This window comes from Balaenoptera ricei, chromosome 19, assembly GCF_028023285.1.
Source record: "Balaenoptera ricei isolate mBalRic1 chromosome 19, mBalRic1.hap2, whole genome shotgun sequence".
NCBI classification, from domain to species: Eukaryota; Metazoa; Chordata; class Mammalia; order Artiodactyla; family Balaenopteridae; genus Balaenoptera; species Balaenoptera ricei.
In genome coordinates this window covers 18,863,107-18,888,836 of record NC_082657.1, presented here as the reverse complement: position 1 = coordinate 18,888,836, position 25,730 = coordinate 18,863,107, and the positions used below count along the sequence as shown (strand labels likewise).

Below are 25,730 nucleotides of genomic sequence, written 5' to 3'. Positions count from 1 at the left end.
AGCCCGAGGCTCACTCCTGCTCTTCCCGTTTTTCTCTCTCCCTCACTCTTTTTCTCCCTCTCCCTCTCTCCCCGACCCAAAGTCATGAATTATCTTCTAGAAGGTTAGTTTTGCTTTTCACATTAAGGTCTAGATAGCACTGTCCAAGGGAAATATAATAGGAGCCACGTATGGGATTTAAAGTTTTCTAGTGGCCATATTTTTTAAAAAGTAAACCAAACCAAAAAACAAAACAACAAAAACAAAACAAAACAAAACCCACAACCAGGTGAAATCCATTTTAATAACATTTTATTTAACCCAATATAAAAAAAATGTTATCTCAACATAAAGCCAATATAAAAATTATTAGATATTTTACATTATTTTTTTCATAGTAAGGCTTAAAATCTGGTGTATATTTTATACGCCAGATATGTTATAGCACATCTCAATTCGGGTGCTGGATTTTCATCAGAAATACTTGACCTATATCTAGATTTCATAAAATTTATAGTTGAGAAGGCAGGTTCACCTGCCCACGTGCTCCAACACACACGTCAGTCTTCCCGTGATGCACTGAGACCCTGCTTGCTCTGGAAGCTCGTGGCTCTGGGCTTCTGTCCTGGCGCTTTTCTTCTGAGCACCTGGCACGCTCTATAATGATGTCTGCCTTCGTCACTTCTGCTGTTCTCAACAAACGGTGCACATAGGTAAGCATCCACAGCATATTTGCTGAATAAATAGATTTACATCAAAATTAATCAAATCCAGAATTCCCCCCCCCCTCCTAAGAGTTAGATGACCCGCTGGTCTACAAAGATGTAAGCTGTTGGAAGAGGGTGGGGTCTCTCCCATCTTCTCAGAGGTTGAGGGGCAAAGGCGTCACTTCTGATCCCTCCACCCCTCTGCACGGGACAACTGCAAGACAGGACAGCCCCCCAGCTGCTGTCACACCAAACTCACACCCACACTTGCGCCTGGGCCCTCTCCACTCAGTCCTGACTTCCCCAGGGCTGCTTTTAAATAGTGCCAAAGGCAGCAGGGCTCACTTGGGTCCCTGGGTCATGTTTTCTAACTGTTTGCCTTGGGTTACTTTCAACATGATCAGGACCTTTCTAGAGCCACATGAAGACTCACCAGGACCAAGAGAGAATGGGACTGGTTCCTGCTCAGACTGGAAACCGGCAGGATGACAGGAGCTCCCCTCCCAGCAGTCAGGCCTTACTGCCCACCCAATCTCTAGCCCCAGAGCCCCTCCCACTGCTCACACAGTCCCATCTGCCCTTCTCCAGCTCCTGAGACCCTGTCCATTCTGCAAGGCTGGGTGTTCCAGCTCAAGTCTGGGCTCTGTGCCTCTCAGCGGCATTGTCTTTCGCCACCTTGCCTGCTTTGCCCTCCTTTGCATCCCAGACTCTGAGCTCACCTGCCCATTTGCTACAGCGCCCAGTAGGAGGCTGGCAGAGGCTGACTGCTGCGTGAACACCACCCCTGGGGGCCTGTGATGAGGTCCAGGGGTCACTGAACTTGCAAAGTATATTTGTAACATGTGATAAAGCAGAAATGTAAAAACATTCACTTCTCAAGGGAATAAAATGTTCTCTTTGAAGGCAGAGAGAAGACAGGGATAACACACGTGATTCTCTAGGTGATGTGACAACAGCAGCGTCCCATGGACAAGCCATCCCCTGAGCGTTGGTCTGGAGACAAGAGGCTCGCGGGCTGCTGCCACCGTGCAGCCTGTCTACAGATTATTAGATGGTTGGCACAAATTCCCTTGAAATAACATCAAAGTTGTGTGCGAGGTCATCTCCTAGGAGCTGATACCTAGTTTTAAATCCTGTCTTTCTATCCACGGTAAAATGAAAATAAATTAGAATTCTTTAACTGTTGAATAAAATGTAAAAGTTTAATAAAGTGTAAAAGAACAATGATTTTCTATCTCAACTTCCCACTTAGCAACCAAAGAGCGCATGTGTAACTTTTATATATGACCAGGGACCAACGCTGGGTCTATCTGCACACCTGAAGCCACACAGGCCTTAGCTATGAGGGGTTTGGTAAAAGGATGTGGCAGGATTCTACCCTCCATACCCTGTTTAGGATCCCCTGTAGCCTTCTTCCAGCGTGCCGGGGACAAGCGGCCCTAGACAGCTGGCATGACCGCCAGGAGTCCCAGGAATGGTCCGGGAGGCAGGGATGATCTACCTGAGGAGGTGGTACAGGATGGAGAAGGGCTACGGCCCCAGCATCCTTCTCGGCGGTGGCAGTGGGGCAGGGACCCCACCTTGGAGCTCAAAGTCAAGGCTCTCAGAAGGGGAGGGAGGTTACGTGGCCCCAGAAAAACTACCTTTCCAGGAGGACAGGGAAGGGCTCGGGGAGAGAGCAGGACAGATTTTGTACAACCTACTGGGGCATGAAGACCAGCACCTGTTTTTTGCCAAACAATAAAATACCACCCAGAGTGAATGCACAGGTCTCATCGCTGGGGCTTCCGTCGACGGCTCATCCAATGAAACTAAGTCATCAAACACACAGGCTGAGCACTCGGGCCTGCCCGCCCTTCCCTCTGGGGCTTTCCCAGCACAGATCTAGGAGCCAGGAGACAGGCCAGCTTGCCAGGTCACCTGTTAGCCTGAGCAATGGATCTCACAGAGCCCGGCTCGGTGGCAATGGGGTCAGAGGACATGCACCGGCTAAATATAGTTCAGCAGCACATTTTAAAAATAAAGCAAAATGTAAAAAAACGGGTTAAATTCCTGAGACAGTATTTCTTCCTTGCCCTGAGGAGAAGAAACGCTGCAGCGGTGGGTGGGAGTCTGCCGTCTCCTCGGTGCTCCCTGTCCTGCGTAGGGCAGACCTCTCCACCGAGGGGCCCTAGCCCAGGGGCTCCCGCAGACCCTGGTGGGCGGTGGGAGGCGGCTTCAGGTCACAGAAGCTGAAGTGGCAGCCATCCTGCACGTCTCCCTGAGAGATGCCGTCCAGGCAGCGGTCTGCAAAAGCTCTGGTGTTGTCCCACGGGCCTGTCCTCTCCAGCGTGGCCTGGAGAAGTTCTCGGATCCTTCGGTTTTCCTTGGAGGTGGACTCCCAAACAACCTCAAGCTCACCTTCCATTTCTCTGAGAGAAATAAACAATATAAAGTTTAAAATAACACAATTTAAAAAATATTCATAGAGCCCTTATGAAACCTAAAGTAGTGAGAAGCCAAGTGGAAGAATGTTTAAAGTCAGAGAACAGAGCCCATTGTGCGTGGGTTCTGAAGCAAAGATTCCCAATGTCGAATGAAGCCCGATGTCCCCTGGAAATAGAAAAAAATACAAAGGCACAGGCTGAAAATGACGTCTTAGGTTTCCTCTCTACATTTTGCCCTTTCTTCTATTTTGGCACCAGTGCACACACGCTTTGTTCTCCATGGCATTAATGTTACAAAAATAAAACACAATAACTGCAGTGGCTGACCTACAGCACAACGGCCTGGCTGTGGGCGCCCACACAGCATGGGCCCTGTAGGCCTCTCCAGTGTCCCCTCTGCCCGTCCCCACTGCGACCTGGCCAACACTCAGACACCTTTCACAGCCTCCATCCACAGAGCCACTGATGGGCCCAGACACAGAGAGTGAGTTAGAGGGTGAGGAGGGGACCGACTGTGGGGAGTGAGGAACACAACCCAGATCACAGACAAGACTGGCCCAGACCATGTGCCAGGAGGGCGAGTGCCCAGAGGGAACCAAGGCTGAGCCAGGACTGTGTGACGGGCCCCGTGTGGGGAGCTGAGGAAACAGGGCAGGCAAGGTACACGTGTCCTCACAGGGCTGTGGTCCACTGGGGCAGCAGACCAGATACCTGCCACCACCTCACGTGAGCCCCACGGGGAGGGACAAGCAAGCCTCAGCCTGAGAGGAGGAATGGGCCTCGTGCGAGACGGCAGGGCTGGGAAGGCCAGCTCCTTCACAGACGCTGCCCGGTGGTTATGCAAAATGTTAGCAACTGGATTACCAGGTGGACTCAGCACTGTTGTTTAAAGAGGAGGACACAGAGATGCAGGGAGGCCAGTGACACACCCAATCGTCCAGTGTCACTTTCCTTGTGAACTCTTTTTTCCTTCCAAAGCCCATGATGCCCACTAATTACTCTATGTCTAAAAAATCTCCATGCTTCCGTTTTCTGACGCAAAACACCCAGATGTTTGATACACTGCATCATGATAATGTACAGCTAAATTCAAAACAAAGAGAGAAGGAAATCTCTAAGGGCAGAAAAAAAAAAAAAAAGAGGATTAAACTGAAACCACAGAGGCTGGCAAACAAAATGTTTGTATTGCTTTGAGGACAAAAGCCCATGCTAGAAACCCAGATTTCTGTAGAATGGAGACTAGTCTTGGGCGCATGCAAACTGGGTGCAACAGAAAACCGCAGGGCTCACTCCCACCCATGTTTCCCCTCTTCCTCCTAGCAACACTGTGAACTATGTGTCCCAGAATTAGGCAGGTAAGTGGAGATATGTGAAGAACCCTCAAAGGAAGGATGGTTGGGTGGAAAAATCTGCCAATCTTCAAAAGAAATCTGCTCTGAGAGGCTCCTTGGGGACTGTAGCCACTGACTTGTTCTCAAATGAATCTGGGGTTTGAATCTACACTGCTCCCCATTGTAGAGCATCCCCAGCCCCTGACTGGAGTGAACCAAGAGTAAAAAGACATTTTTGAGACAATCAGGGAAAATACTCAACGGAAGAGTTAAAAGTACATTGGACACAACCAAAGAGAGAATTAATGAAGTGGAATATTGAGCAGAGGAAACCACCCAGAATGCTGCTCAGAAAAATATATATTAAGAAGTTATACATTCATTATAAATGTAATAATGGCATTGTGAAATTTATTTTGGTTTTGGCCATGCAGCTTGCAGGATCTTAGTTCACTGACCGGGGATCAAACCCAGGCCCTCAGCAGTGAAAGTGCAGGGTCCTAACCACTGGACCGCCAGGGAATTCCCTGTGAATATTTTTAAAGTCCTTTTGTATTTAAAAAAAAGCATTACTATAGATTATTTTTTTAAGTTAATAATAAAATTAAAGTGACTCCCGGTTTGGAAATACTCTCTGGCACCAAAGAAAAGCAAATGCAAACCTTCTCTGGAGAAAACATCCTCAGTCCAGGCCCCTAGGACTCCACAGACTAAATTCAACCCATCCATGAGTTCATGGTAAAAAAGCTACTGTACATAGAACGAAATAAGCCACACAGGGCAAGAGTCAACAAAACCAGATTTCAGACCCCCAAATTGCAGATAATGAAGCTGTCACACACAGAATATAAAATAACTATGAATAAAATGTCAAAAGAAATAAAAGATGTATTAAAGATAAACAAAGACCAAAAATTTATTTTAAAAACGACTAGGTAGATTTTCAAAAGAAGCAAACAGTACTTCTGAAATTGAAATATACAGTTGTTGAAATAAAAAACCTCCATGGCTAGGTTAAACAAAACATTGAACAAAACTGAACAGAGAACTAGTAAACAGAAATATTGAGAATTACCCAGAATGTAGACCAGAAAAACAAGGAGATAGAAAATGTAAAAGATAAGACACATGGAAGATTCAATAAGAAGGTCTAACATACATTTAATATGAGTTCCAGAAGGAAATCTAGAAACAATGAGGGGAAAAGACTTATTTTAAGAGATAGATAATGACTGGTAATTCCCTGGTGGTCCAGTGGTTAGGACTCTGCACTTCCATTGCAGGAGGCACAGGTTTGATCCCTGGTCAGGGAATTAAGATCTCACAAGCCACACGGCGCAGCCAAAAAAAAAAAGAGAGAGAGATAACGACTGAGAATTTTCTGGAAGTAATGAAAGACACAAAATCACAGATATAGAGAATAACTTATACCAAGCAAATATGTGAAAAGAAATTCATAGTTAAATACAATGAAACTGCAGACTACAAGAGACAGAGGAGATCTTAAAATAGGCAAGAGAAATGATGGATCATCTAGTTTTGAAAATGACAAAAGACTTCTCAACAGCAATAATGAAACAGAGAAGACAGTGGAATGTGCTGAGAGAATAGACTGTCAAGGTAGAACCCAGCAAAAATCAACTCACAAGGATGAGGGCAAAATGCAGACATTTTCAGATAAACAAAAACTAAGAAAGCTTACTCTCACTAAAGAAACTTCTAAAGCATGTACTTTCGGAAGGAGGAAAATAATCTGAGAAATAAGGTCTAAGATGCAAAAGAGAATAGTAAGCAAAGAAACTGGTAAACTCTAGGTAAATCAGAATAAAATAACTATATTGAAACTAGTAATATGTAATTTCTGGGGCTAAAAACAATGATATAAAATAGATCTTTGCTTTTCATCTTCACATATCTGTATCTACATGTAATGACACTAGACAACAAGAGCATATAAACTGAGTGGGAAATAATTAGGTTAGAGCATTAGGTCTTGCATTTGCAGGTAGAAATTTAGAGGTGCTGATTAGCTTTAGATTTTTGTTAATGTTAGGTATCCATATGAAATTTCAAGGGCAACCACTAAAAGAACATAAATAGAATGTTTAACTTTCAAACCATTAAAGGGCAAAAAATGGAATAAGGGAGAAAGTGAAAAACAAAGTTCCATTTTATTAACGCAATTCTAAACCTCCTGTCTGGCAAGAAAGTTGGTATCGGCCCAACTTTTACAAAGTGACCACTTATGGTGGTAAGAACTTCTGTGACTACAGAAAACCTGTTAGATAAGACTTCATTTTGCCTGGCATTAAGAAACATCCGGCTGATAGAAAACATAAACAGCTGTCTGCATTCTGCCTGGTAACAAATACACGGATTCTACTATAACTTGAAGAAAATCACATTCGAGTGTTATTATGATTCTTCCACATGCATTAGTTTATGTTCCAGTCTGTCAAAGACAACACAGCCACTCTGAAAAGGCTGACTTAAATGTGAACCCAAACTACGTGAGGGGACCACCAGGTTCACCTCCACAAAACATGCGCTCTTCCCCAGGGTTTTCAATACACTGGCAATACCTCCTCTATCACACGTTTAAAGGACAAAGGTATAACTGACAGAGTACCTTACAGCCACAGAGAACATGATACACCCATAATCTTATGACTGTGTTCTTACAAAAAGGGAAGAATCTGAAATTTAAAGTTCTCAGAGATGAGAACATAATGGCAGAAATAAAACATTTCATCAAAAATTAATAAAATCTCCCAAGAAAATGGAATAGAATAAAAATATCAAAGAGATGGAAAAGAGAGGGAAAAAGGGAAGGACAATGAGAGGACTGGATTGATTTAGGAAGTCCAATATTCAAACAACAGGAATTTTAAAAGGAGGGATTAAAGAAAATGAGGACCTGGGATCTACTGTACAGCATTGGGACTATAATTACCAGTACTGTACACTTGAAAGTTGCTAAGACAGTAGATCTTAAATGCTCTCACCATAACAACAACAACAACAACAAAATGGTAATTATATGAGGTGAAGGATATGTTAACCTTATTGTGGTGATAATTTCACAACATATATGTATATCAAATCACACTGTACACCTTAAACTTATACAATGTTATATGTCAATTGCTAGGGAAAATCTTCTCAAAGAAAAAAAATGAGGTGCAAATAAAAAAACCAATATTAAAATATATTTAATACTAAAATCAGATAAAACTAAAATGTAAAAACAAAAATAAGCGATCAAATGAACAAAAGAGGTCCAGAGGGTTTTACTGGAGAATTCCACCAAGCATTCAAAAAACAAACACGTTGCGACGGGGCTGGGGCGGCCAGACCTTTTCTGCTGCAGCGCCTTGTCCAGGACATCCTGCTTGTCCTGCAGCATCCGATGGAGGTGCCTCATCTCCTGCTGGTACTGAGCTGTCTTGCTAGCAAAGTCTTCCTGCTGCTCTGTCAGACGGTGACTGATGTCACCCAGCTTCAGTGCCGCCTGCTTCCTGTACCCCTGGGGGAGGAGGATGGTCTCTGAGTGAGGGGGTGCTGCCCGTGGCCCAAGTGGATAGCTTTGTGGATGCGTTCCCTCCCCACTCCTTGGCCTGTCAGAGGCCCTGAACTGAGTAAGCCCTGGGCAGGTCTGATCTGGGAGGGCAAGTCTGGATCACAAAAGTCACATAAAGTAATAAAAAAATTTAAAGTATAATAAAACCAAATTTCTGACTTGTATCATGCCTAGTTTTTTATATGCCACAAATAAAAATTAAAACAGAAGGACCTGGCAAGGTCTGTTCATACTCTATTGGTAAACAGGTGACTGAGATAAAAGCCTGATTCACTTATTTTCCTTCTTACATTTTTATTGTATAGTACTTAAGGTTAGTAGATTTCCCTCTGAGCATTTCCAAAACTGTTGTCACATAGATTCTGACTTGTAGTTCCCATAGGTTCAGTTCTCATTAGAAATTATGACATTCAATTTATACATCTCCTCTGACCCAAGAGTTAGTTCACTATACCGTTTTTACATTTCCAGGTGAAAGAACATTTTCTGCTCTCTGATTTTGTTTATTAATTTCTGGTATTTATCTTTTTGATCAACAAATATCTGCCTTATTTCTACTTTAGGGGTTTATTGAGGTTTGTTTATTTTTTTGGTAGCCAGTCCATGATCAATTGTTGTGATTGTTCTGTATGTGTCTGTGTGTGTGTATACACACACACACACACACAAAACACATATACAAACATAAATAAACCTTATAGATTATGTTATAAAATCTTCTATATCCTTACTTTTGTATAACTTCTTGATCTGTCTTGGACCAAGAGAAGTGGATTAAAGCTCCTATTATCACTAAGTTTCCATTTCCCTTTGTATCTCCTGTAGTTTATAAAATTTGCTGCTGTGTTATTTAGTATGTAGACATTCATAACTACTATATATTATTAATTGTAGTCTTTAACATTATTAAGGCTTCTCCTTTTTTTTTCTTTTTTGGTCTCATTTAATGCTTTTGGCCTGAATTCTCTCTTGGCAGATGTAAAGATCGCAACTATGCTTTCCTTTTGTTTGCATAAATCTGTATTATCTTCACTCATCCTTTTATTTTTAATCTTTCTAAAACACTGTTCCTGACTGTCTCTGTCTCTTGGTTCTGGCATGTAATAGTGTTTTCCTTTATAATATAATCTAAAATTGTTTCCTGTTAATGGGTGAATTAAGCTCATTTATATTTTCTATAGGGCAGATTTGTTTGCCTCAATTTTGTTATCTTATGTTTTATTGTTTTCTCTACACACATTTTTAAAGACTTCAATGTAGTCTGTTTTCTTTGCTCTTTTTTGCTATTGAGGAATGAATCTCTTTTGATTCTTGTGGTTACTTTTATTTTTATGCCTTTATATTACATGTCCTTAGTCCCCTCATTTATTAAAAGTAACATAATGTTAGCTCCTAACAATCTTTTCTTCACTCTTCCCCTACTTAAATATGCTTAAGCTCCTCCTACTGAATTTTTCATCTTTAAATGATATCCTTTGATCTCAGTTATTACAGGTGACACAATCAGAAAGTTCATTCTACTTTCTAACTTCCTTCCCCCTTTACCTATCATTTTTTCCTTGGTTGTATTACTTCTACATTGCCAGGTTGTATTATGTCTACGTTTTATTGCATCAGCCTTATCCCTGCTTTTTTTAAGTCTTAGTTCACAGTTAAATATATTCTTTGCTCACGAGCAGTACTTTTCTGAAATTTGCCCAATCATTTCTTGGCTGAACTCAAGTTGATTGATCCTTAGGAAAGGTTTATGGAAAAAATGTTCCAGAGTTCTTATATGGTCACAGCTGTCTGAAGACCAGCCTGGTTGGATGAAAACATCCTTGAATATTCATAGATGGAATTCCACTGTTCTCTGGCATTCAGTGTTGTTGTTGAGAAGTGTGATGCCAACATGATTTTCTTTTTCTTATGTCTTGGTCTTTTGCTTGGGTGTCCAAGGTATTCTTTCTTTATCTTGAAATCACAGGTCTTGGTGTCAATTTTCTAGGGCCATCCTGGGTCAGTTTTTCATAGGTACATAATGTGCCCTTTCAATATGTAGATTCAACCCTTCATTTATTTCAGAAAATTTTATGAATAAAAACTTTTAAGAATTACTCTTTGGAGCAGAATAAGTGCCATTGTTTTGATTTCTGCTTTAGGTAAATTGGATGTCTATCACTTTCTACTAGTGTTGTTGTTTTTTTTTTTTTTTGGCTGCACTTTGTGGCTTGCAGGATCTTAGCTCCCTGACCAGGGATCGAACTTGGGCCCCCAGCAGTGGAAGCAGAGTCCTAACTGCTGGATGGCCAGGGAATTCCCTCTACTAGTTCTTTTTACATGTTTATTTCTGCCTTCTTGTCTTTGCCTTTCTCATTTATCCTTTATGTCCCTTATCCTGCTTTTATGATCTTTCTCCCTGGGCTCCTTATAATTTAGTCTACATTTCTCCTTTCCTTCTATTTCTTCCCTGAGTTGTGTCAGTTCCATTTCACATCCTCCTTTGTCTGGCCATCTGTGTCTCTGCTTTTTGGCATTTTTTCCCCAGCTTTTACTGTTTTATTGAGTTTTAGCTACCTGGCTACCTGCCTACCTCCTTACTTGTCTATCTACCTACCAACCTATCAGTTCACCTTAGAGTACAGGTTTCAATTTTGATCTCCTTTGTGGCAACATTATTTCTGATGCGCTTTCATCACGTGTAAGAAAATTATACTTCTATTTTTCTTAAAGAATTTTTGTATGGAGGCCACTGAATTCTTTTGGGATGAGATGAGGTTCCTGGGAGGGTGAGAGTAATGGGTCTACTTCCAAGCTTCACACACCACTTCTCTTGCAGTCCCTTCTCTGGCTCTCTGAATCCAGCCTGGTTCTGAAATACTTCTGCCTACAGCTCTGATTTCCCAGATCTCATCATTGCCCTGACTTCCAAGTTGATGTCCTCACTTTTAGGAGGGTTTTGCTAAGGTTTCCTGAGATGTCACCTCTGAATTTTTTTTTTTAAGATTTTTTTTTGATGTGGACCAGTTTTAAAGTCTTTATTGAATTTGTTAAAATATTGCTTCTGTTTTTTTATGTTTTAGTTTTTTGGCCATGAGGCATGCGGGATCTTAGCTCCTCGACCAGGGATTGAACCCGCACCCCCTACATTGGAAGCACGGAGTTCTCAACCACTGGACCGCCAGGGAAGTCCCTGTCACCTCTGAATTTTGACAAGCCTTTTCCAGGTCTCTTCTCCTCACTTTCCCAGAGATCCTGCCCTATCTGACCTAGATCTGGCTCACAGATTTCTTCTCTGGGTGACTGGGTGGAACTTTTTTATTTTTACTGTTCTTATTCAGATGAACAGTAATGAGACAAATTCCCAAGACAAGGCCAACCGCTCTGAAGATCAGACCTTCTCTTTTGGAAATAAAAGCCAACAGGAAAACCAGGAAAAAAAGAACAAACTATAACTGCTCTTTATTACTCATAATACTTCTGTGCAGATTCCCATCATTAATAGTGTGGTGTAGTCCTTCTAGCCTTTCTGATGCAGAGTTGAGATACTGTTTTGTATACTGCTTTTGATCTTGTTACATTTTTAAAATTGTAAAATATATTATTTAATTCCCCCAATAGTTATTGAATTAATTGAATACTATGCACCAGGTGCTATTCTAGGTGCTTGGGATATACCAGTGAACAAAAACAGAAAAAGAAAAAAAAATCCCTGCACTTGTTATTCTGGTCAGAATAGACAAACAGTAACCAACAAACATAATAAACAAATTACATAGTCTGTTAAAAGGTAATGTTGTCTCTGGAAGAAATAACAAAGCAAGGATAGAGCCTAGAGATATTTCTGTATCTTTTTTTGTTCTTAAACAGCTGCATGGTATCTTATTGTGCAGATGAACCAAAGTTTATTTAATGAATGGAGAGGCGCTATTTCTTTTTTTTTTTTTTTTTTGGCCACACCACATGGCATGCAGGATCCTTAGTTCCCTGACCAGGGATCAAACTCGTGCCCCCTGCAGGGGAAGCACAGAGTCTTAACCACTGGACTGCCAGGGAAGTCCCGAGAGGTGCTTTTTAAAAAAATTTTTATTTAATTAATTTATTTATTTTTGGCTGTGTTGGGTCTTCATTGCTGCATGCGGGCTTCTCATTGCAGTGGCTTCTCTTGTTGCACAGCATGGGCACTTGGTGCGTGGGCTTCAGTAGTTGTGGCACGTGGGCTCAGTAGCTGTGGCTCACAGGATCTAGAGCACAGGCTCAGTAGTTGTGGCGCACAGGCTTGGTTGCTCCGCGGCATGTGGGATCTTCCCGGACAAGGGCTCGAACCCGTGTCCCCTGCATTGGCAGGTGGATTCTTAACCACTGCACCACCAGAGAAGTCTGAGAGGTGCTATTTCTGCCACAGAAACCCAATACTGCTTTACTCTGTGGATGATCAGTGATACATACATGCAAAATGGGTCATTTTCTTTTTTTTTTTTTAAGGTTTTTGTTTTTTTTTTAAATTTATTTATGGCTGTGTTGGGTCTTCGTTTCTGTGCGAGGGCTTTCCCTAGTTGCAGCAAGTGGGGGCCACTCTTCATCGTGGTGCGCGGGCCTCTCACCATCGCGGCCCCTCTTGTTGTGGAGCACAGGCTCCAGACACGCAGGCTCAGTAGTTGTGGCGCACGGGCCCAGTTGCTCCGCGGCATGTGGGATCTTCCCAGACCAGGGCTCGAACCCGTGTCTCCTGCATTGGCAGGCGGATTCTCAACCACTGCACTATCAGGGAAGCCCCCTCATTTTCTTAAACATGGAAATCTGACCCTGGGAAGCCCATTCCCATTAGAATGGGAATCCATTCTACCTTCCACTTACCTTGACTTTTTCCTCCAACCTTCCCAAGCGAATATTGCCTTCTATGATTTTGTTGAGAACTCCATGCTTCTCACTTTCTAAACATTTAGCCTACAGAGTAAAGTGAAAAGAAAAACAATGGGCTCTTAGTTTAACAGGAAAATTAAAATAATAAAAAATCTTCTGCTAAGAGTATTACTGCAAAGAGTATTACCATTCTGCCACTCGTCCTGGCCTGACACCTCTCCAGCCCCCCACCTCCAGATTCCTGCCCCCTGTGTGAGGGCTGTGGGCAGAACTTGGACCAACAGCTGAGGAGGGCAAGAGCCGGGAACGGCAGGCTGGGTGCCTCTCCTGGGTACAAATGGAAAATCTGAGCCCCTCAAACACGGGGGATGTGAGCTTCCAGGACACTTTTCTATTCTTGGGGAATATACTATTCCTTCCATCATATCCAAGGAACAAGCCCCAACATGCAAATAAAATTCTCACTGGACTGTTTGAATAATTAACAAAATTAAAGATAACTTGAGATGAACGCACAAAGCCATTCTCCAAACCAAATGTGACGGGCAGTAGATCAAAGAGGGATGTCACTGAAGTGGAATGATTTAGATTAATATCCAGATAGGACACGAACTACTACACACTATAAATTGACCATTTCAAATGGTAAAATTTTTTTTAAAAGTAAAGGTGAGCATTCCTTCTAAGGTAGTACAGTAGTGACGAGTGATTTTCTAGAAAGGAAAAGTAAGACCCAGGGAATTAAACTTGCCACAAGTCACATGGAAACCCATCCTAAAGGGATTCGAAATGAAGATGCCAGTATCAATAAAGTACTATATAAGGGGCTCTCACAAGGCCCAGGAGACCAGGACAGGGTAAGGTGAGGGTGCACGGCCAACAGTCCCACGACAGGAAAGAGACAGCCAGTACCACCCCCGAACCCCAGCTACAGAGGCTGGTCTTGGGGCTGCCAGGGGCAAGGAGCCTGCAGGGCCAAGCGGGCAGCAGTCCGTGTGCACACAGAGGTCTCTCATGGCGGGTGGAGGCAGGGCAGGCTGAGAGCAGCTCCCCCCGCATCTGGAGGGTCTGAAGAGTCTAAATCTGAGCCTGGCTTTCAGGCCATAATAACAAAGGTCAAGGCGGGAGGAGAGAACACATTTTATTAATAGTCTGTTGGCTTAATCTGTAACTTTTAAGTATTTGGACAAGCAGTATATGGCCTCCATTTGTATTTCCATCCTGGGTCCACAAATATGAGGAGCGAGCCTAAGGGGACCGTTTGATGGTCAAAGAGGCTCTTGACTTCATCATGGAAGCCTGGGATTTTCTCTGGCCCAAACAGGAGGTACAGGGCCTGCCTCCTGGGGGAACCAGCATGTCCCACCCTGTAAACAAGATGGCCCTGACACGAGGCAGCCAGGTTCCCATGAGTGTTTGCTAGATGAATGCATTTGCTTGGCATTTTCCATTTTTCAACAAGCTTTTGTGTTGCCCTCGATATCCCAGTGGGTAAGCTCAGGAGACACAGCAGAAGAGGAAATGGGCACTCAGCACTGGTACAGAACATGCCAGAGACTTCAGCACTTGGGTTGGGATAGTGACCTCTCAGGAGGGGACTACTGGTTCAGGAGGTCTGAATGCTTTTAAGGCTCCTACCATGGCATGTCAAAGTCAAATTGCCTCTAAAAGACTTGGGGAAGGGCTCAGAAATCACCTGTAATGTATAACCACGCTTACCACACTCCTACCAGCAACTACTATAATTAAAAAAAAAAAGAATTTTGTAACATTAATATAAGTGCAAAATGGAGTCTCAAGACTGGCTTAATTAGCATTTCTTTTATTACAAGTAAAGATCAACATTTTGCCCCAAGAGCTATATACTATTTATATGTCCTTTTATGTAAACAATGGCTAAAAGCCTGTGTCCATTCTCCTATGGAGGAACTTAACATCTTTCTAACAGATGGGAATAAGCCTGTGACACATCCTGACAGACTCTCTGCCCCTCAATCACCCTGAGGAAGGGCAGAGTTACCTCCAACTTGGCTGCTTTCTGACTCTCACAGAAAGTCTGCTGGGCTCTTGGGATGACATGCATTAAATTATTACCTCTGATCCTATGCCACCAGAGATTTGCAACATTGCTTAAATAAACATGTTTAAATGTACATAAGCAATATGTATTCAAAGTAGAAAAATCATAAAATGCAGATAGGTAAAAAAGATTTTTAGGGGCTTCCCTGGTGGCGCAGCGGTTGAGAATCCGCCTGCCAATGCAGGGGATGCGGGTTCGAGCCCTGGTCTGGGAAGATCCCACATGCCGCGGAGCAGCTGGGCCCATGAGCCACAATTACTGAGCCTGCGCGTCTGGAGCCTGTGCTCCGCAACAAGAGAGGCCGCGATAGTGAGAGGCCCGCGCACCGCGATGAAGAGTGGCCCCCGCTTGCCACAACTAGAGAAAGCCCTCGCACAGAAACGAAGACCTAACACAGACATAAAGAAAAAATAAATAAATAAATAAATAAAAATTTTAAAAAAAATTATTAAAAAAAAAAAAAAAGATTTAAAAAAAAATCACCTGTCATTTCACCATTTGGAGATACAGATATTTAACTCACTGTTATATTTTGTGGTAAATTCTATCAGACTTTTTTCAACACATAGCTTGGCACAGCATCTGTCTTCTTTCACTGCACAACCTGCTGTAGACATCTTTTAAAATCAGCGTGGAGAAGTGAGATCATGCCCACAGCATCACTCTTGCTGACTGAGCAGTGCTCCTTCATCAAGGGCAGGGTTCCCCAACCCCTGGGCCACAGACCGGTACCGGTCCACGGCCTGTTAGGAACCGAGCTGCACAGCAGGAGGTGAGCGGTAGGCGAGTGAGCGAGTGAAGCTTCATCTGTATTTACAGCTGCTCCCCATGGCTCGCATTACAACCTGAGCTCCGCCTCCTGTCACATCAGCGGCGGCATTAATTTCTCATAGGAGCGTGAGCCCTACTGTGAACTGCGCATGCGAGGGATCTAGGTTGCGCGCTCCTTATGAGAATCTAATGCCTGATGATGTGAGGTGGGGCTGAGGCAGTGATGCTAGCGCTGGGGAGCGGCTGCAAATACAGATAATCATTAGCAGAGAGGTTTGACTGCACAGAGACCATAGTAAATGAATTGCCTGCAGACTCATATCAAAGCCCTATCAGTGAGTGGCAAGTGAAAACAAGCTCAGGGCTCCCACTGATTCTGCATTATGGTGAGTTGTATAATTATTTCATTATATATTACAATGTAATAATAATAGAAATAAAGTGCGCAATAAATGTAATGTGCTTGAATCATCCTGAAACCATCCCCTGCCCACCCTGGTCCATGGAAAAATCGTCTTCCATGAAACCGGCCCCTGGTGCCAAAAAGGTTGGGGACCGCTGATCTGGAGACCACCAATAATGGACTCAATTCCTTTCCTCAGGACTGGTGCTACTAGAAACAATGTGGGATGAGTACCCCTGGAGCTACCTCTTTGTGCCCTTTCAACTGTGTCATTGGGATGAACTATATTTAACCTGTCTAGGATTCTTACGTTTCATCTTCAAACAGGGACTGCATTAAGACAACTTTACAGAGAGAATATAAAGATGCACCTGTGTGTGTAATAGAGGCCTTATGACTACTGTTCCCAGTTGAATGGACTGATTCCGGTAGTTTACCTTCTAAAATATCATTTGCCAGTATTTAAAAGTTTGGGTTATTTGCTTTTCAAAAATGTTTTTCACTGATGGTTGAAAAATAAAATTTTGGAGAACTTGAAAATTTATGGTTGAAATGTAAAAAGATGCAGCTTTTTATGGATCATTAAAAAAAAAAAAAACCTTTAAAATTATGTTTGCATATTAACTTGCAGCATACTTGAAGTAACTGAGGAAACTTACCAAATACATAAGATTGTCACGTTCCTGGGTTATATTCTCTGCCAGGACAACGAGATTTGCCAGGTACTGGTGAGCAGACATTTCGTTCTCCATGGCTTTTTCCACCTGCTTTTTGAAGACATCAATTTTCTTCTGAGATCTCCTAGAGAGGTCCCCCAAATGGTGGAATAAAAAATTCATTAGCCTGCATGGCCAGGGCATAGTGAATATCTGTATTATAAAAATAGCAAGCATGTTAGCATTTAAGTGTATTTTGCAGTAACCTAAATCTTCTATTTAGTTTCAAGGTGAGAAGAGATAACTGAATTTAAAGGAAGCATAATTACTGACTCCAAGCCAAGTCAATAGGAATCACAAAATGCTTAACACACTTAACAGACTAATACATATTATTCTATTAATTTTTTGGCTTGTGTTCTTTAAAAGATATTTTTGAAAAAGGAATCCAGTAATCCCTGGATTAGACTTTTGGGAAACACTTAGTAAAGAACTTCTAGAACTTGCAGAGTCTTAGGGTCAGCATTATGACTATCAACCATAATTGAACAATAATGTTGGTTAACGTTGGTCATATTTTATATTTTGGTATTTAATAATCTCATTTATCCCTTTCCATTTCATTGCCAATATTAGAAAAAGAAAAGATAAAGAATATGAAATAGAATATTCAATTGTCTTTTTTAACTATTTAAAAAAAAAAACCAGCTTAAGAAAAAAAAAACCCACCTATTTATTTTCTGTGCCTTTTCGAGTTCAGCTTCCAGACCCTTGTTTTTAGCCGTCAGATTTTTCTTCTCTAATAGCAGGCTCTTTTTCTGCACTTGCAGGGCTGCCAACTTTTCCACCAACTCTTCCATCTCAGCATTTTCTTTCTCTTCTTCCTTCTGCAATTGGCTGATGGACAAAAATATCACAAGCCTGTATCCAGTACACCGAGGTTAAACGAAGCAACCACTGGCAGGCAGTGATAGCACAGCCCTCCGGCCTGGGTGGGCCCTTTGGAGGCCTCTGTGGGAACATCGTCATCCAGTCCCTGGCAGAGCTGGTGGGGAGCTCCTGGAGGGCAGCAGAGAGGGCGTAGCTGGTACACACTGCTTTGACGGTAATGATCTAATCCCTTTTTCTGCCCACCATTTTTGCTTATGTCTGTGTGTATACGTATGTGTATGTGTGTATATATATATACTTATTTATACTCCCTCCAGAAAGAATTTAAGACAGCTTAATTTTTTACATAGTTATAATTGCCCCTCCTTCAAATCCTAATGCTAAAACAAATTTTATTTCATACTAAAATAATTATGTTTTTCTGATAAAAGAAACAAAAACAAGGAGGGCATACAATCAATATATAATTCTGGCAAAATGATGCCTGAGAGAAGAGTTATTCCTTCACTGGTTCTCTCGGTCAATTTTCATGAAATAACTGAGACCGAAGAGGTAGGGCCACACACACAGAGGCTGCCCAGCATTCTGAGTGATGGGGCTCCCAGGGCACCACGTGGGCTTTACTACTTCCTGGCTGGCTGGCTGGCTGGCTGGTGAACAAGCCTCACGCTGCATGGGTTTGGGGTCTGCCTCACTTGCCCCACAATTTCAATGACTTCAGCCTAGGTTGGCTCCCTGAACACCCAGTCAGGAATTTTCCAGTCTCCACTGCTTTCTAGTTCACTACTCTTAGTTAGTCAAAGAGCAGAGGACACACCTGGGCAAAAACCACAGAATTGGGGTTTGAATTAAACTCATCTTTTATCTTTTTTCTTTGCTGTCTTTTGTTTTGATTTTAGAATTTTATTTAAAAGTATTTTTGCCACTTACCTGACACCAAAATCAATCAGTTGACAAAATCAATCAAGAAGTTCACCATGAAAAGCAACCAAAGACAATAGGAATTGCTGGGAAAGTGCTGGTGGGCGTGCACAGACGCCTCAGAGAACAATATGTCAAAATCTAGAAAATGCATTTACGCTATGGCCAAACAATGCCACCTCTAGGTATGTATTTAGGGAAACCAATAAACCGTACAAGAGAGTTTACTGGGGCATTGCTTAAAGGAACAACCTTAGAAACAATTTAAACTTCCATTAATAGGTTAAGTAAAATGCAGTGTTTCATATGATGGGATACCACCATGCAGTTAAAAAGAATAAACTCTAGGACTTCCCTGGCGGTGCAGTGGTTAAGAATCCACCTGTCAGTGCAGGGGACATGGGTTCGAGCCCTGGTCTGGGAAGATCCCACATGCAGTGGAGCAACAACTGAGCCCGCGAGCCACAACTACAGAGCCTGTGTGCCACAACTACTGAAGTCCGTGCGCCTAGAGCCGGGGCTCTGCAACAAGAGAAGCCACTGCAATGAGAAGCCCGTGCATCTCAACGAAGAGTAGCCCCTGCTCGCTGCAACTAGAGAAAGCCCGCGTGCAGCAATGAGGAACCAACGCAGCCAAAGGAAAAAAAAAAAAAAAAGAATAAACTCTATGTATCTATCTCAACATGGAAAGATGTTTGAAAATTGAGTGTAAAAAGTGAAGATACTAAAAGTATAAATTCATTTATGAACACATAAAACACACCAAAAAAATACTATGTCATTCACGGATACATGTAGAAATAAAAAACAGATTGAAAATATAATTCCAAGTTTATGATAGTGATTGCTTTTGGAAAGCCAGGGAAAACAATGGGACTAAGGATGGTGGTTAAAAAGGGCTTCAGCTGTATTTCTAACAATATAGTTCTTAAACAAAAAAAGGTGGAAACAATTTGCACACACATACAAAAAGTTAACACTTAATATTTGGTGGGAAAAATAGTTGATTAAAAAAATTTTTTTTAAATAAAATGTTTCCTAGTCCATCCCTAGGGTCTCACTCCCCAGAAGAAACTTCTACTGACCCTTTCTTTTTCTTTTTTTTCTTTTATTTATTTATTTATTTATTTATGGCTGTGTTGGGTCTTCGTTTCTGCGCGAGGGCTTTCTCTAGTTGCGGCAAGTGGGGGCCACTCTTCATCGCGGTGCGTGGGCCTCTCACTATCGCGGCCTCTCTTGTTGCGGAGCACAGGCTCCAGACGCGCAGGCTCAGTAGTTGTGGCTCACGGGCCCAGTTGCTCCGCGGCATGTGGGATCTTCCCAGACCAGGGCTCGAACCCGTGTCCCCTGCATTGGCAGGCAGATTCTCAACCGCTGCGCCACCAGGGAAGCCCTGACCATTTCTGATTTTAGTTCTTCTGGTGAAAAACCATGACTTAAATTTTTAAATTGTGAAATGTAATATAGAAAACTAAACAAATGGTAAATGCATATTTTAACAAACAATTATAGTGAACACCCACATAATTACCACACAGGTCAAGAAACAGAACATTTCTGGTACCCCAGACACTCCCATGTGTTCTCCCCCCCCACCCCCAGTCATAGAGTCCCTCCTTAATCATCTCTATAGTGTCATCGCCTATCTATGCATCACTACAGCTTAGTTCAGTTTGCCGGTATTGGAACCAGATATAAAGGGAACCAAGACCCATAATAGGTGCACAAAGGGACTATATGTACTTTAGTGTCATTACGCCTCTAAGACTCACCCGTCGTTTTGTGTGGCTATAGAATATTTCATTGTATCAGTACACCAAACGCTATACATTCGTTTTCCTGTTGACAGTCACTTGGGCTATATTCTGCACACACACTTGCAGGATTCTCTAGGGCAATGCGACTCAAAGTGTGGTCCTCAGGTGGATCAGATGGGCAGTCTCCAGCTGTCTGTTACTCATCCACAAGATAAGCACAGAAATTGAGAAAATGGCTCCAAAACTTTCATAGCATTTTAACATTGCCGTGACATCTGGGCAGTCTGAGGTGAGTGAACGCATTCTGCTGAACAGCAGCTTGGGTGTTGTCAAGTTTGCAGAGAGAGAAGCATGTGGTAGGAGCCGCATACTTGTCATGTGCAGCAGGAATACATAATAATGTATGATTTTAAGGTTAATTTATCAACTGTAACTCAAGAATATATAAAAACCAGGGCTTCCCTGGTGGCGCAGTGGTTGAGAGTCTGCCTGCCAATGCAGGGGACACGGGTTTGAGCCCTGGTCTGGGAAGATCCCACATGCCCTGGAGCAACTGGGCCCGTGAGCCACAACTACTGAGCCTGCACGTCTGGAGCCTGTGCTCCGCAACAAGAGAGGCCATGATAGTGAGAGGCCCGCGCACCACAATGAAGAGTGGCCCCCGCTCGCCGCAACTGGAGAAAGCCCTCGCGCAGAAACGAAGACCCAACACAGCCAAAAATAAATAAACTAATTAATTAATTTTAAAAAAAGAATATATAAAAACCAGAATTCATTTATTTCACTGAAAAATAATTTATCTATTATTTTACTGGACACACTGACCTGGATTTACGATAAAGGGTTAAAGAAGAAGGCTGAAAATATAAAGACTTCTTTCTGCTTCCAGCCAAGACAGAGTTACAGAGACCAGATTTATTCATCTAGAAAACCAGGCAAAACATACGAAACAACAGTTTTCAGACTTTGGACACTAAGCAGTACAGGACTGTGATCCCTGAGAGGGAAATAACACGGTGAGTACTATGACTGCTGCAGCTTACCGCCTGGCTGCAGTACAGGGAGGGAAAACCCAAGCCAAACCCAGTGGACTTGCTGAGTTGAGGAGTCAGAGGTCAGAGATCAGAGAGGCCAAGGCAGCTAGAGATTGTGGGCAGAGAGGAGGGAGTTCCAGGGAGAGAGGAAGGGCTCTGGAGATCTTTAGGTGGGGTCACCACCAGTCTTTGGCTGACTACTGATCTGCACACGTATGAGAGGAAACTACCTGAGGCCGAGGAAAGAAACACGAGAAACAAGGAGGCAGAACAATTCCTGACATTCACCAAGAACTGGGAATACTGCATGAGCCCACCAGCCAGAGTAGAAGGACCTTATAATATAAGGGAGATTGGCAATAACCCTCAGAAGGGTATTACTGCCTTTGTAGTAGGGTTAAACTAGCCCTGACTAAAGGATGCTTTGGGCCTACCCTAACAAAAGCAAGCTTTGAAAGAATCCAACTACTGCCTAGTAATGTAAGCGTGCACTAGAACAAAATGTAACACTATTCAAAGCAATGCACTAAATCTAGCATCCAGCAACACAAAATCTACAATAGTCAATACCCAATCAAGCATGGGAATAAGCAATAAAATAGGGTCCATGATCAAGAGGGGAAAAAAAAAATCAACAGAATGGATCCAGAAGTCAGAGAGATGATGGCATATAATAGAGAATAACAGCATGGTGAGGAGAGAAATGAAAAATACAAAAAGACTCAAATGGATCTTCTAGTGATGGAAAAAAACAAATGGAAGAGGTAAACAATACACTGGATGAGAATAAAAAGATTAGACACTACAGAAGAAAAGATTAGTGAACTTGAAGACAAGCAATATAAACTACCCATCTGAAGCACAGAGAGAAACAAGAGCAGGAAAAAGAAATGGACGGAGCATCAGAGGCCCATGCTACAGTATCAAGTGGTCCCAGGCGGAGAGATGAGAGAGGGAAAAATAGAAAAGAATACTGAAGAAATAACAGATAAATTATTTCCAAATCTGATGAAAAATATACATCCACAGCCCAAGAAGCTCAATCAACCTAAAGCTGAATAAACATAAAGAAACCACACCAAGGTACATCCTAAGTAAATGCTAAAAACCAGCAACAAAGGAAAATTATTAGAAGAAGCTGAAGAGAAAAGACATATCACTGTTCAGAGGAACAAAGATAATAACAACTGCAGATTTTCATTAGACACAAGGCAAGACAGAAGGCTATAGAGAACACCTTTAAACTGAAAGGGAAAAACTCCAAAACCAAAAACCCGTCAACTTGGAATTCTTTACCCAGTGAAATTATCAATAAAGTTTAATGATTTTTCCAATAAAAGTACTGTGAATCTTTCTATTCCTTTCTATTTGTGACACTTTGTAGATAGTTCTTTCCTTCCTCCTTTCTTTCCTTTTTTTTTTTTTTTTTTGGGGGGGGGAGGTCTTTTTCAAAATCTCATTTTCTACATATTTATTCCTACAAAGAAATACAATCGATTTTTATAAATTGACTTTGTTTCTACCAACGTTGCAAAAATTCATTATTATTTCTTTTTTTATTGAAGCATAGTTGATTTACAATGTTGTGTTAATTACTGCTGTACAGCAAAGTGACTCAGTTATACGTATATACATTCTTTTTCATATTCTTTTCCATTATGGTTTATCACAGGATTGAATATAGTTCCCTGTGCTATGCAGTAAGACCTTGTTGTTTATCCATTCTATATAAACCAGTTTGCATCTGCTAACCCCAAACTTCCAATCCATCCCTCTCCCACTCCCCTCCCCCTTGGCAACCACCAGTCTATTCTCTATGTCCGTGATTCTGTTTGTGTCTCACAGATAAGATAGGTTCATTTGTGTCATATTTTAGATTCTACATATAAGTGATATCATATAGTATTTGTCTTTCTGACTTACTTAGTATGATAATCTCTAGTTGCATCCATGTTGCTGCAAATGGCATTATTTTGTTATTTTTTTATGGCTGAGTAGTATTCCACTGTATATATGTACTACATCTTCCTTATCCATTCATCTGTTGATGAACATTTAGGTTGTTTCCATGTCTTGGCTATTGTGAATAGTGCTGCTATAAACTTAGGGGTGCATATATCTTTTTGAATTCTAGTTTTGTCTGGATATATGCCCAGGAGTGGGACTGCTAGATCATATGGTAATTCTATTTCTAATTTTCTGAGGAACCTCCATACTATTTTCCACAGTGGCTGCACTAACTTACATTCCCACCAACACTGTAGGAAGGTTCTCTTTTCCCGACACCCTCTCCAGCATTTGTTATTTGTAGAGTTTTTAACGATGGCCATTCTGACCAGCATGAGGTGGTACCTCACTGTAGTTCTGATTTGCATTTCTTTAATAATTAGTGATGTTGAGCATCTTTTCATGTGGCTATTAGCCATTTGCATGTCTTCTTTGGAGAAACGTCTCTTTAGGTCTTCTGCCCATTTTTCAATTGGGTTTTTTTGTTGTTGTTGTTGTTACTGAGTTGTATGAGCTGTTTGTATATTTGGGAAATTAAGCCCTTGATGGTTGCATCGTTCGGAAATATTTTCTCCCATTCTGTAGGTTGTCTTTTCATTTTGTTTATGGTTTCCTTTGCTGAGCTAAAGCTTGTAAGTTTGATTAGGTCCCATTTGTTTACTTTCGTTTTTAGTTCTATTGCCTTGGGAGACTGACCTTAGAAAACCTTGGTATGATTTACGTCAGAGAATGTTTTGCCTATGTTCTCTTCTAGGAGTTTTACGGTGTCACGTCTTATGTTTAAGTCCTCAAGCCATTTTGAGTTTATTTTTGTGTATGGTGAGAGGGTGTGTTCTAACTTCACTGATTTACATGTGGCTGTCCAACTTTCCCAACACCACTTGCTGAAGAGACTGTCTTTTTCCCATTGTATATTCTTGCCTCCTTTGTCAAAGATTAATTGACCATAGGTGTGTGGGTTTATTTCTGGGCTCTCTATTCTGTTCCATCGATCCACATTTCTATTTTTGTGCCAATAACACGCTGCTCTGATTACTGTAGTGTAAAAGTCTATTATTATTTCTAATGATTTATTTGTAGATCTGTTTTCTACATATGGAATTCTATCATCTATAAATAATGACACTATTATTTTTTTCTTCCCAAACTTTATAACTTTTCTTTTTCTTGCCATGTGCACTAGTTACCATTTAGGAACCAATGTTGTTTATGCTGTTTAGAAATGGTATCAGAGGGCACCTCTGTACTGTTTGCAGTCTCAATAGGAAAGCTTGCAACATTCCACCACTGAGAGTGACATTTACTGTAGTTTTATTTTTCAGCAGAACCATTAAAGAAGTTCACATCTATTACTAATACTGTTTTTAGAGTTTTTACATCTAGATTCATGAGTGAAAATGAAATGTAATTTTCCTTTCTTATACCATCATTGCTGGGTTTTGGTATCAAGGTTATATTTACCTCATAAAATGAATTAGAGAGCATTAACTCTTTTTCTGTTCTTTAACAAGTGTTTAGGTGAGACTAGAATTATTTCCTCCTTGAATATCTTTAGAGCTCTCTTGTGAAGGTATCTAGGCCGGTAGTTTTCTTCAAGGGAAGATCTTTGGATTCAATTTCTTTAATGACTAAAGGAATATTCAGGTATTCTTTTTCTTTATAAGTCAATTTTGACAAGTTATATTTTTCAACGAATGTGACTATTTCATCTAAATTTCCAAATGTACTGGCATGAACTTATTTTTAGGTGCATCTATTTGATGGATTGAACCTTTTATCTCTATGAATTGATCCTCTTTGTTATGTGGAGTCTTTACCTTAACATTTATCTTGTCAGATGTTAATATAACTTACCACCTTTCTTTTGGTTCGTGTTTGAGTAGTATAGCTCTTTCTGTCCTTTTACTTTTGAACTTTCTGTGTCCTTATGTTTGAGATGTATATCTTGACGACAACACAGAGTGGCTGTTGAGAGTTTTGGTAAACTACTCCGTGATACTGCTGCCTTGGCACCATTTTGTGTGGCCAAGCGGCCTGCAGGGGTCTTGAACTGACACTAGCCCCGCTCTGGAGCGCAGGCCTTATATCAGCCGGCAGAGTCACAAGTCAATGTAAGTTCCTGATATGACTCCCCCAGCGACCCTCCTTCCTCACCTCGCAGGGCCTTCCCCTCATGCGCCCTTTAGGTAAGAACCCCCTCTCCCCCTTGAACCTTACCAAAACCCTGCTCTTTTCTGGTTTGAACTGACCAATTGGCCTTAGCCCAGGAAGCCCAAAGCACTCCACCCACGGACCCTAATAAAGGCATATGTCCCAGGTCCTGTGGCTTCTCTCTGCCTGCACCT

At 41.8% G+C, this 25,730-nt stretch overlaps 1 protein-coding gene across 4 annotated transcripts in view; it reads right to left on the bottom strand.

The window, feature by feature from the left end:
- Positions 1–430: 430 nt before the first annotated feature.
- The window catches only part of CEP89 (centrosomal protein 89), a 76,926-nt gene continuing 51,626 nt past the window's right edge, over positions 431–25,730 (bottom strand). For 3 of the 4 annotated variants that reach the window (XM_059905055.1, XM_059905056.1, XM_059905057.1), the window contains 5 exons: positions 17,505–17,672; positions 16,779–16,920; positions 12,860–12,949; positions 7,800–7,969; positions 431–3,097 (listed from right to left, as the gene is read on the bottom strand). In XM_059905055.1, the coding sequence (XP_059761038.1) occupies positions 2,857–3,097; positions 7,800–7,969; positions 12,860–12,949; positions 16,779–16,920; positions 17,505–17,672 (811 nt within the window). In that variant the 3' untranslated portion in view covers positions 431–2,856. The remainder of the gene's footprint in view (positions 3,098–7,799; positions 7,970–12,859; positions 12,950–16,778; positions 16,921–17,504; positions 17,673–25,730) is intronic. The other variant, XM_059905058.1, reaches the window with a different exon arrangement.